This window comes from Balearica regulorum, chromosome Z (assembly GCF_011004875.1).
Source record: "Balearica regulorum gibbericeps isolate bBalReg1 chromosome Z, bBalReg1.pri, whole genome shotgun sequence".
NCBI classification, from domain to species: domain Eukaryota; kingdom Metazoa; phylum Chordata; class Aves; order Gruiformes; family Gruidae; genus Balearica; species Balearica regulorum.
The window spans coordinates 58,908,707-58,919,284 of record NC_046220.1 but is presented as its reverse complement, the minus strand read 5'-3'; the positions used below and the strand labels follow the sequence as shown (position 1 = coordinate 58,919,284).

Here is a 10,578-nt window from a genome sequence, read left to right as displayed (position 1 = left end):
ACTCCAATGCAGTTGTGGGTCAAACTGTTATAAAGCTCGATGTGACCGAACCAGAACATTCCCTTAGCTTTTTAAAAAATAAAAAGCTCAAACAAATCTTTGTTTCAATAGAAATACAGCCATCTGTTTTCGTTTCTCCATTGTCCAAGATATTTGGAATGGAGATACGAAGCCATTTTCCTTGAGCAAGACTACAGATGTGAATCTGTAATGGCATAATTACCATATGGTTACATAGAAGTTCCAGCTAATGAGAAACATCAACAGCAATTTTCAGTTTCTAGAAGTTAATGACAGACTAGGAAGACCATAACTGAACTGCTTAATAGAAAATAATCACAGCGTTGAGTCCAGGACTGAGCATTTAAGTGTTAGACATGAAGGCTACTATAAACTTCCAACAGGAAAACTACTTCAATTTAGAATCTGCTATAATTAGGAACACATTTTGATCATATCTTGATCCTCAGTCAGAGTCTGGGGAAGCAGAGATATGCCAGTATTTCCTGATTGGGAGCGTACCTAGCACACAGACTTCCAGACATGTCACATGGCTGCTTATCACCAGATTAGCATTATTTTGCATTTCAAAGATACTGTTTTAGCAAGAATTCTTTCTTTTTTAAGCACCAGGTATGTCTGTTACAGGGGAAAATGCTGTCTAGAGCATCTAAACAAGACACCAAGTCACTTCATGAGACAGAAACCAGTATGAAACATTTCATAAGCAAGGACTACAGTGCCTTAAAGGATGTATTCCTGAGGACTCACATATTTGAATCACAGAACGGGCAACACATTTGTTGATTTGTCAAAAAAATCATCACACATTTATTGACAGGTCACAGAAAGTGTGATTAACAACTGTAGAATTCGTTTTTCATCTTTTACAAGGCAATTAGCTTGAAGTCACCATAATTTCAAAACTCAAATTTGCATAGTTTAGTTTTTCCACCTTATTGTCACAATTAAACAAATGCACTTCTTTATTTGAATCAATTTAATGCTAAAAAAGTGTAATTTACTGATGAAGTACTTCCAAACTGAGACAAGTAAACTGAAATTGTTACGGTAAGTTCTTGCATCTGACTTCAGCCATGTCATGCTTAGAATGCAGTCTTACCTCAAACCACAGGAGTTGCATGGCTTGAACAAGTTCCTCCACTGTTTCCCAACAGCAATAACTTAACACAATGACAAACATGCTTGGCAAGTCAGAAACAGCCTCACCTTTTCCCAGGCACAAGGAGAACTTTTATGTTATGGCTATAGGAAAGTTTTACCCTGATATTTATCCTGCACAAGTCAGGATGAATTTCCACTTCCAAAAGTATTTGTTCTAGAGACACCCCTCAAAGGTAGTGGATTGCTCTTCTATCCTATCTTAGCTTCTGTGATGAAGTGGTCTGATTTATCACTAACACCAAAGACTCCCAAACATGAAAGTTTAGCCCTCACCCCTGGAAGCTCCAGCTATGCAAAAGTCATACTGGAATTTAAAGTCTTCCTTGTGCCCAAAAAACAAGTTCTCTTTTTCTCTGGAACACACAAAAGCAATAGAAAGAACATACTCCTGAAACATCCAAATATAATTATTAGTTAGTAGATCTGAAGATGCTAAATATAGGCTTAATTAAAAGCCATTATCAATTCTATTAAGGCTTTTTTCCCCTTCTGTAGTTCATTCCCCCACATAACTGCCATTTTCAGCCAAGTAAAATTAAAATACTGGGAAAGTTATTATTTACCTTATTAATACATCCTGGAAATATCTGTTAAACACTCCCTGAAGATAAAAATTTAACATTAGTCTGTAGTTCCCCCAAGATGCCAACAGCTTGCCACTGTTCTTCAAGGCCAAGCAAAGTTATCTCAACCTACACTTTTTATGTTATATTAAACCACCAATAATTATTTTTGGAATACAGATCTATTTCTTAAATTCAGATTACAAAGTGACTTAAGAGCATACGTAGCTCTGACCTGCAAACACTGGGAATTCACCAGTTAAGTCTAGAATGCTTCATTATGCAGACAAAATTTTTTTCAGAAGCCAGTTTTCTAACACAGCAAAAAGAAGATGCTCTGCAGAAAAGCAAGACCTTTTATGATTGTTTAATATTTATGGTCAATTTTTTTTACCCCTGCTTTTCTGACAAGAAGCCACACCAAAAAGTTTGTTTTATATTTTTATTGTATGCCAAAGTTCATTAAAGATGGGGTTTTGCTTGTATACAAGTTACTCAAAAATTTTGTCTAGGCAGAGATTTGTTAGCAATCTGACTTATTTCAAAGCATAGGTTTGTTCAATCAGGCCACAAAAATAATGTGTACAAGCAGTAACTGAAGAGCTGCATGTTCAAGGAGTTTCCAAATATCACAGATCTTGAGATCTCATCAGGAAATAAAAATCAAAGCAGTCACAATATAAAATAGCAGCTCCATGTACTTTTTCAAGTTTTAACTTTATTCAGGAAGCGCCACTTAGTTCAGTTTGCCTCATTCTTTGAGGCTTCATCGAAGTTTTCAACAAGATCTAGAAAAAGAAGAATGCTGAAGTTAAAGTTTGACCCACTTTCGCTCTGCAAAGCATTTTGGGTTTGGGTTCCCCCCCCTCCCCCCAAAGTTCTACTTCATATCAAATGCTTATAAGAAACTTTTGGCTTATAAAATACATAGCAAATAACTTGTAAGAGCTTCATGGTTCATTCTTCTTGCTCAACCAAGTTTTAAATGGTTCATTATAAAGCACAATTCTATGAGCACTTCACTATACCCCCAACTGGGCAAAGTGATACTGAGAAAGCACTTTCTTCCCACTCTTTGTTATTGAATATTAAATAATTATCTTAGCCATAGCTATCACTTCTATACATGCTAGCTCAAATCACTACTACATCTAAGTCTCTCATGGTGTCCGAAAACAACGAAATAACCTGCCCACAGAAATTTTGACAGCGAGTGACTAGTCAATACTCTTACCATTCTTGGCCCAATCATCCTATGCTACACATTATCTCTCAGCAAAATTCACTTCCTTTTCCCCCACTGTATGCTTGTTCTTACCTGGAACTTCATCATCATCATCTTCACCAGTAGCAAGTGGTGCTTTTCCATCCACAGCTGCAAGAGCAAGCAGTTCAAAAGCATCAGTCAAGCCCACTATAGGCATCTTGATTAGTTGTTTTGCTTTGTGTTTTTTGACAACATTATCAGTCTGAGCTAAACTGCAATGCTTTATCCAGTTCCCCTGCTGAATAAAAATCTTCAACAAAGGAAGTTCACATTCCCTTTGTTACTGATAATGCTCAAACAGCCCAGCAGGGAAATGAGAAGATGCATCCTAAACCAGTTTACTCCTCATCATCTTGTATCTAGGTATACCGAGTGCCTCGCATGGTAATAATTTTCAGTTACCAGTGCAAAGACTGATTTTACCAATTTCCCTTAAAAGCAGCTTGGTTTATTGACTACTCAGTGTTTCTTGAGGTCTACTTATTTCACATTAGCATGTTTTAAGGAAAAGAAAGGATCTAATGATCCTAGGCCTTCAATGAAAGCTAAGGTGTAATCGTGAAGCTGCAGGCAGACACATATGACTAGAGGCACTTAAAGATGTTATTGTTCCCTGGCAAAGGCAGAGGAATATGGAACCGGATGCACAATTTTACACCTAGGTGGTTGAGGTAACCATGTGTTCTGGTCCACATCTCTGCTGACTCAGTAATTTCTTAACCGTTCCCATTGTATTTGTCAGAATTAGTGAGACTTGTAGCAGACCAATGAACATCTATGAAACTGCATCAGTATAATGCTAAGAATAGTCCATCTCAGGTCCCTGGGTGCCTGTGCCACTACTTTTACTGCTATTCTTAGCTGTACTACCAAGGGTAAGCTGTCTTACACTTTCATCACCTCAGTTTTATCCTAATTAATCCTCCTCAGTTTTCAAGAAAAGCATTATGAAAGAGATGGGTTCATATGAGATCTGTACCCTGATTTACAGAGAACCGAAACAGATGAATGCATAAACATTGGTCTGAAAAGGCTTGGGAGAAGGTCACCACTAACTCTCCTTTTGTTTTTTTAACAGCAAAAAACTGTTACAGCTTAAGCGCATCTTAGTGTCAAATACATTTTAAAAGCAAACCACGTTATTTCCCTGTAAATTGTCTGCAATCTCTCTCATCCCCAAGACCAGACTAAGTTTACTTTAGCACCTGCAAATGCAATCATCACAGACACTTCACTCTTCAATGTCAGGCTTCCAAATCTAGCAGACATTGCTGAATGGAAAGTCTTGTGCAACTACTCTGGCATCCACCCAAAGCAGAAAGGAATAGCCATTTACCAGGTCATACAAAGCAAGCACTTTAAACAAGCTTCCCTAATATTAAAACTGCACAACTTAGCTTATTCAGAATATAGCCACCTTGTTATGAGAAGAGGTATCTTAGGGGATCATTTTAAATCCTTCAAGCTTTTTTTTTTCCCTTCAAGCCCTACTACTACCACAAGGAAGCTACAGAGGTGACATTAGGAAGGAAGGAAGGACCTGAGCTCCACAGGGAAAGCAGCAGTTTACCCCACCTCCTGAAGACTACTTCTAGCAGGATTTTTTCAGTGGGAAGTTGACAAGGAGGAAGTATCAAGTTTAGGAATGGAAATAGAGGCTGTCTTGCTGGCAGCAAACATAAGAAGAAAAAAGTGTAACAATCAGGTTCAGAACTACCAGAAACTGGACACAATTATATGTTTCTCCCATTTTCTCTGTATCTAGGATGCTCCATACCTTGGAGGGAACCGGTTTAAGCTATTTCAGAAAAGTAGGAAGACTGTACATGCAGGGCACGAGGAATGTTCCCAGTGTCAACAAGCCTGTCTTTCACTCCCAATTCTCACCCTGTGCTGTGCAGTTTAACTCCAGCTGACCACTAAGCACCACATAGCTGCTCGCCCACTCCCCCATTCAGATGGAGGAGAAAATCAGAAGGGTAAATGTGAGAAAACTCACGGGCTGAGATAAAGACAGTTTAACAGATAAAGCAAAAGCCACATGCACAAGCAAAGCAAGACAAGGAATCCAATCACCACTTCCCACTGGCAGGCAGGTGTTCAGCCATCTCCAGGAAAGCAGGGCTCCATCATGTGTAACCATTACTTGGGAAGACAAATGCCATCACTCTGTATGTCCCTCTCTTCCTTCTTCTTCCCCCAGCTTTATAAGCTGAGCATTATGTCATACAGTATAAATTATCCCTCTGGTCAGCTGGGGTCAGCTGTCCCCGCTGTGTCCCTTCCCAGCTTCTTGTGCACCCCCAGCCTACTCACTGGTGGGGTGGGGTGAGGAGCAGAAATGGCCTTGACCCTGTGTAAGCACTGCTCAGCAGTAACTAAAACATCCCTGTGTTACCAACACTGTTCTCAGCACAAATCCAAAACACAGCCCCTATGAAGAAAATTAACTCTATCCCAGCCAAAACCAGCACACCCTGTAGCAGCAGCACCTTTTTCAAACATCACAGTTTTAGGAAGAACAAGTGTTCATGGTCTTTTACTAATTTAAGGATGGAATAGGAAGTTGGTGTATCTAGCTTAATGCTCATGCCAGTCCCGTTCTCTACACATGGAAATTTTAACATACTTCCTTACAAATACTGTGTAATTCCCGCCTAGCTAACAAAAAACCCATGCAAGAAATACCTTCACCACACCTGTGAAGCAGCAAAGCAGTTACAAGATGTCTGTCCTCAAGTCCCTTTCCCCATTAAGTTATGTTTCCATTCAAAGTGTCAAAACAGACATACTCAAAGTTTATCTTTTTTTAAAACCCAAGTCTTCCAGAGTAACTCATCTACCTAGCTTTAATGAAGGATGTATGCCAAAATATGGCAGCCACATCAAGAAGTAAAGTACCATGAAACCACGCCAGGCTACAGTTTTCCAGTCCTAGACCAGCTGCAAGATATGCTGACAGGTGCCTCTGCTTTATTCAGTTATACACGTGTTGGATTTGAGCTATAAATAAGATCTAAGAGTTCCATTTCTTTATAAGCATTTTACAATACGCTTGCAGACAGCAGCGGTGCACTGAATTTCACTGTTGCTATACAAATAAGCCTCATGTCAGCTGCCAGCATGAAATGCATTGAAGTTTCAACTTACGTTGCTTGGGTAAAGCTTCTGCCAATCTCCTCAAGCTAGTCAGACTGTCAGCTCCAAGCTGATTTAAGATGCTAGGAAGCATTTCTGTCAGCTGCTTTGTCTCAGCATGGCCAGTGATAGTGAACGTGTTAGCAGCCAGAGATGCCTGAACTTTAGGGTTATTGAAGTGAATGACTGTTCCTTGGTTGGTAAACATGTTTACCTGCAAGAAAAAAATTCAGTATTTGAAGCAGCTTAGCAAGATTTTTCACTTTAACAGGAAATTGACATTCTTAAAGCTGAATGAAGACCTACTGATAACTTACAGACAAGTTTAGAATGTTACTTACCAGGAAGTTTATTTTGATACATTTTATATTTCTATATAGAAAAGTATTTTTTCCCCTTTGAAGCAATTACCTCTTCGATTCCAGAAATATTGTTGACTCCAAGTTTCTTCAAAGAAAACTGAAGTTTCTTGTCATCTGCTGTAGCTGTTCTGTGAACAACCTTCTTCTTTCTGCGGGCAGTACCCTTTGCAAAAGAAAAAAAGTTACAAATTAATACGTCAGTAGGTCTTCACAAACTCTAATCCTCAGGGTCATCAACTACTCTGCAGCCATCCAGAAATCAACTTACAGTTCTTCTGTGTCACAGTGCACACAACCCCACCCCTCCAACCGCACTGCAGCAGCCTTTCCCTTGCTATAAGGCAAGTTCTGGATGTCTGTAAGAAGCACGGTGTTTTAGGAAGCAATGCACATGAAAACATTTATTCCACAATTCTTATAGGGATCCTGCAGCTTCTTATAAAAGAAAAATTGCAAGTTTACCCTTATCTGTTACCATAGACATAAAACTGAAGAATGAGCACAGTTTTAGGGAATTTCTGAAGCTTATGAATTTTTCCTTAGATCATCTTTCTTACATTGTAGCCAAATTTTTATAACAGTCAGAGACCATAAAGTTATCAACACATCATTAACAAATGAATACAAGAAAACTCACAATACTCTATTTTTATTCAAAATAGACATCTCCTATCTTATGGACTTACACATAAGTATTTGAAGAACACTTATTTTCTCAAAATATGTTTTAAAAAAATACTTCTACATATTATTCCAGACCACCCTTGTTTAGAAAGCAAAAGCAACAAAGGTTAAGTTCCCCTACAGACACAGAGCTCTAGATTTCTCCAGGGAAATAACTGTCCTTATTAGGAGACATCTACAAAAAAGCAGAAAGTATCGTTCTGTAATTCCTTGCACAATCATAAGGCTTCAGTAAAATCTGACATAAATTGTCCAGGAATAGGTGAAACTAAGGTTCTTTTTGACAGGCTCTAACTACTAATCTAAGTCCTCCTACTCCAGTTGCCCATCTGCCACACGCTAGCAATAAGAGAATGTGTTGCTGCCCAGCTGTATGAATGGCTGCAATACCTTTTGAGTTAACTGGTAGAAGTTAGAAAACTGGCTGGACATGAACACCTCTAACATAATTCAGTTACAAACAACGAGGAATATTAATGACAAATTCACACAAAACTAACACTTGGAAGAAACATTTCAAAAGTTTAGTTATTTGTCTAGAAAGCTTGATTCCCTTCATTTCCTGCTGTCAGGTTAGAGCACACAGTGATTTGAAAACTACTAAAGTAATAGAAATAGCTTTATTTTAGTAGCTTAACTACCCAAGAAGTGAGCTACATAAGGTATACATGAAGTCTCTCTGGACAAAAGACCTCTCAAAAGGACCTTTCAAAAAATGATGTCTTGAATCAAAGGCTATGCAGGAACACATACCTCTTTTTTATCCATATTAAACACAGATATGAAGCTTCAATCAGAGTTTAATTTAAATGAACAGCTGCTGCTTTCATCTCCACAGATTTAAGCTTCTGAAGATTACATGTTTTTACTAACCAAATTCTATCCTGATCATGCTGAGACGTGCTGTTCACACCCCGGTACCTCTATATTAAAGAGGAGGGGGTATAGCAGGCCACCAATGGAATACTACAGACTTATCTGCCACTCCTCTAAAAATGTCTGAAGAAGAACCATGACATTTAGCTATAGGGATATTCTACACAAAATTCTTAAATTTCACGTGACAAAGTACTACAATAGCCCTCCATCTAAACATAATAGATAGCTCACCTACACATTAATATTTAGCTTATTTGTAAGATCTGCAGCCTGGCAACATCATGAAAATCTTCCAGCAGAGGCAATGTAACCTTTTCTCCCAGGGAGAAGTGACTTCTCCCTCTTTGCCTCCTCCACACTCATCTTGGCTTACATGGCGGCAGTGCCATGAAAAAAATCCCAGTAATAATTTCCAGTTACAGAACAAATCAAAAAAGTCAAGTTCAAGCATTCAAGTTATTTCACAGGCAAATTTTAAAACTTAATGACAGCATCACCAGCATATTCTAAGCTTTGCTTAATGGGTCTAAAGAACCTACATTGACCAGAGCACTGCAAGAGCTGTAATCTGAATGCATGTTCTTATATGACAACATTAAAAGCCTCTACCGTTAACACACACACAGGTAACATGCACACAATCATCAATATAATACAGCAATTCTCTGCTTAACTAGTAACCCATACGAAGAATACAGAAAATCACCAAGCCAGTTACTTACTACATTAGCCTTCATTTAAGGCTGCCTAAATCTCCAGTTAAAGGAAAAAAAAAAAAAAAATCAACACAGGAATGAAAGTTCCTGGAAACTCTATCAGGAAGTAGTTTGTATTCTAAAATATTGTGTGTACAGTTTGTCAGGTATAAAAAATATCACGAATTTTTGCCTGAAAACTGACACTGTAATTAAAATGTTTACTAGCACACAACTATAATCAATGCTTTGTTTTCAGATTATAAGTAATCAGATAGCTACATATATTCAGACGTTGTAACAAAAACGTCTTCTAGGCATATTACTCTGCTATTACAAGAGTACAACAAGTACAGAATTTCCAACTTTGTCCTAAAAGGGAAAAAAAAAAAAACCCAAAAAAACCCCAGCCACGGGGATCTTAAGGATTTGTGACAAGAGTTTAGAACATAACCCTCCATAATATGTTATGAAAACCGTACCTGAGCTCACTTGCTGTAAGGACTACTCACTTCAAACCCTACAAGCCTTCTAAAACAGCTCACACAAGAACACAGGCTGCAAGTCTGCTCTAATACATTATAACAAACCAAAACAGAAAACGCTGGAGGTTCGGCTAGTACATATTGCTTGTATTGCACTGACTCTATAGAGATCCGTGCAGCAGCACAGCCTACCCCGAGGACCGTCAAGCCAAGCTAAGAGTACTTAGGGCTGCTCCCCATCCCAGTTTTCAGGACCCCTCGTGTGTGTAGGACACGCAGTCCCCAGGGCAGGGAGGCGGCTCCTACCTTGCCACCGATGCGCACTTGGGCCTGCAGCTTGGCGAGTTTTTCTTGGTTCATGATTGTTTCTTTCATCTGTGGAAGCAATAAAAGCGCCCGTGGAAGGCGGGTCAGGCAGCACCCGGCGGCCAGCCCGGCACCAGGGCAGGTGGGCGCAAGGGGCTCCGCAGCCGCCCCTCACCGCACACCCCCCCCGGCCGGCCGGCCCCCAGCCCCACCACAGGGGCGGGACGGGGTCCGCTCGCGCGCAGCGCCGCTGAGGCGAGACTCCCCTCAGGCCCAGCCCGTAACCGCCCTCCCTCCCCCCAACTACCACCACCGCCCACCGATCTGCAGTCCTCGGCCATGCAACAACCTCCTCCCGGCACCCCCCGCCGTCTCCTCTGTACCTTCCCGGGACAGAAGCGGCGACACCGGAGCGGGGGAAAAAAGGCGAGAGCCGCGGGCGGGTGCTGGGACCGGTCACAGCACGCGGAGGAGAGCGAGATGGCGGCCGGAAGGAAGGCACAGCGGGCTGCACTGCGCACGCGCGGCAGCCCAGACGGCAGGGGGCGCCCCTCCACAGCCCGCGGGGCGGAGCCTCCTGGGGGGGGGGCGGGGCGGGGCGCCGCGGGGGGGGCGCGGGAGGCGGGGCCGGCCCATCGGTGCGGCCGGGCCCGTGTGAGGGGCGGGCTGCGGCCGGGGCGGGCTGAGGCCGGGCCGGTGTGAGGGGCGGGCTGCGGCCGGGGCGGGCTGCGGCCGGGCCGGTGTGAGGGGCGGGCTGCGGCTGGGGCGGGCTGCGGCCCCGCCGGGCTCGGCCGTCTGCGCCGTGCGGCGCGTCTGCCCTTTTTTCTTCTCCCCCACCGCTGCCGGCGCTCCCTGCCACGGGCGGGTCCATTCCCGGTCTGGCATTATCTGTTTAATTTTTTTTTCTTCCTAGAAAAAACATAAGCGTTGTGTTGTATTTCTTGCTGGTGTAACGTAAACCTCCTCCCCGTGTCCGTCATTTTCCTTCTCCCAGCTCCGCCTCCCTCCCCGCGG

General features: G+C 41.8%; 1 protein-coding gene across 2 annotated transcripts; it reads right to left on the bottom strand.

Annotated features, from left to right (window-relative positions):
• Positions 1-2,176: 2,176 nt before the first annotated feature.
• On the bottom strand, positions 2,177-10,097 carry BTF3 (basic transcription factor 3). Of its 2 annotated transcripts, XM_075741192.1 has the most exons (6): positions 9,948-10,072; positions 9,565-9,633; positions 6,565-6,678; positions 6,166-6,367; positions 3,067-3,123; positions 2,177-2,536 (listed from the first exon to the last, which is right to left on the bottom strand). In XM_075741192.1, the coding sequence occupies exons 2-6, from the start codon at positions 9,631-9,633 to the stop codon at positions 2,490-2,492; spliced, it is 489 nt and encodes a 162-aa protein (XP_075597307.1). In that variant the 5' UTR covers positions 9,948-10,072; the 3' UTR covers positions 2,177-2,489. The 2 variants fall into 2 exon arrangements, with proteins under 2 accessions (XP_075597307.1, XP_075597308.1); XM_075741193.1 differs by having other exon boundaries at positions 2,449-3,123; positions 9,948-10,097.
• Positions 10,098-10,578: the final 481 nt, after the last annotated feature.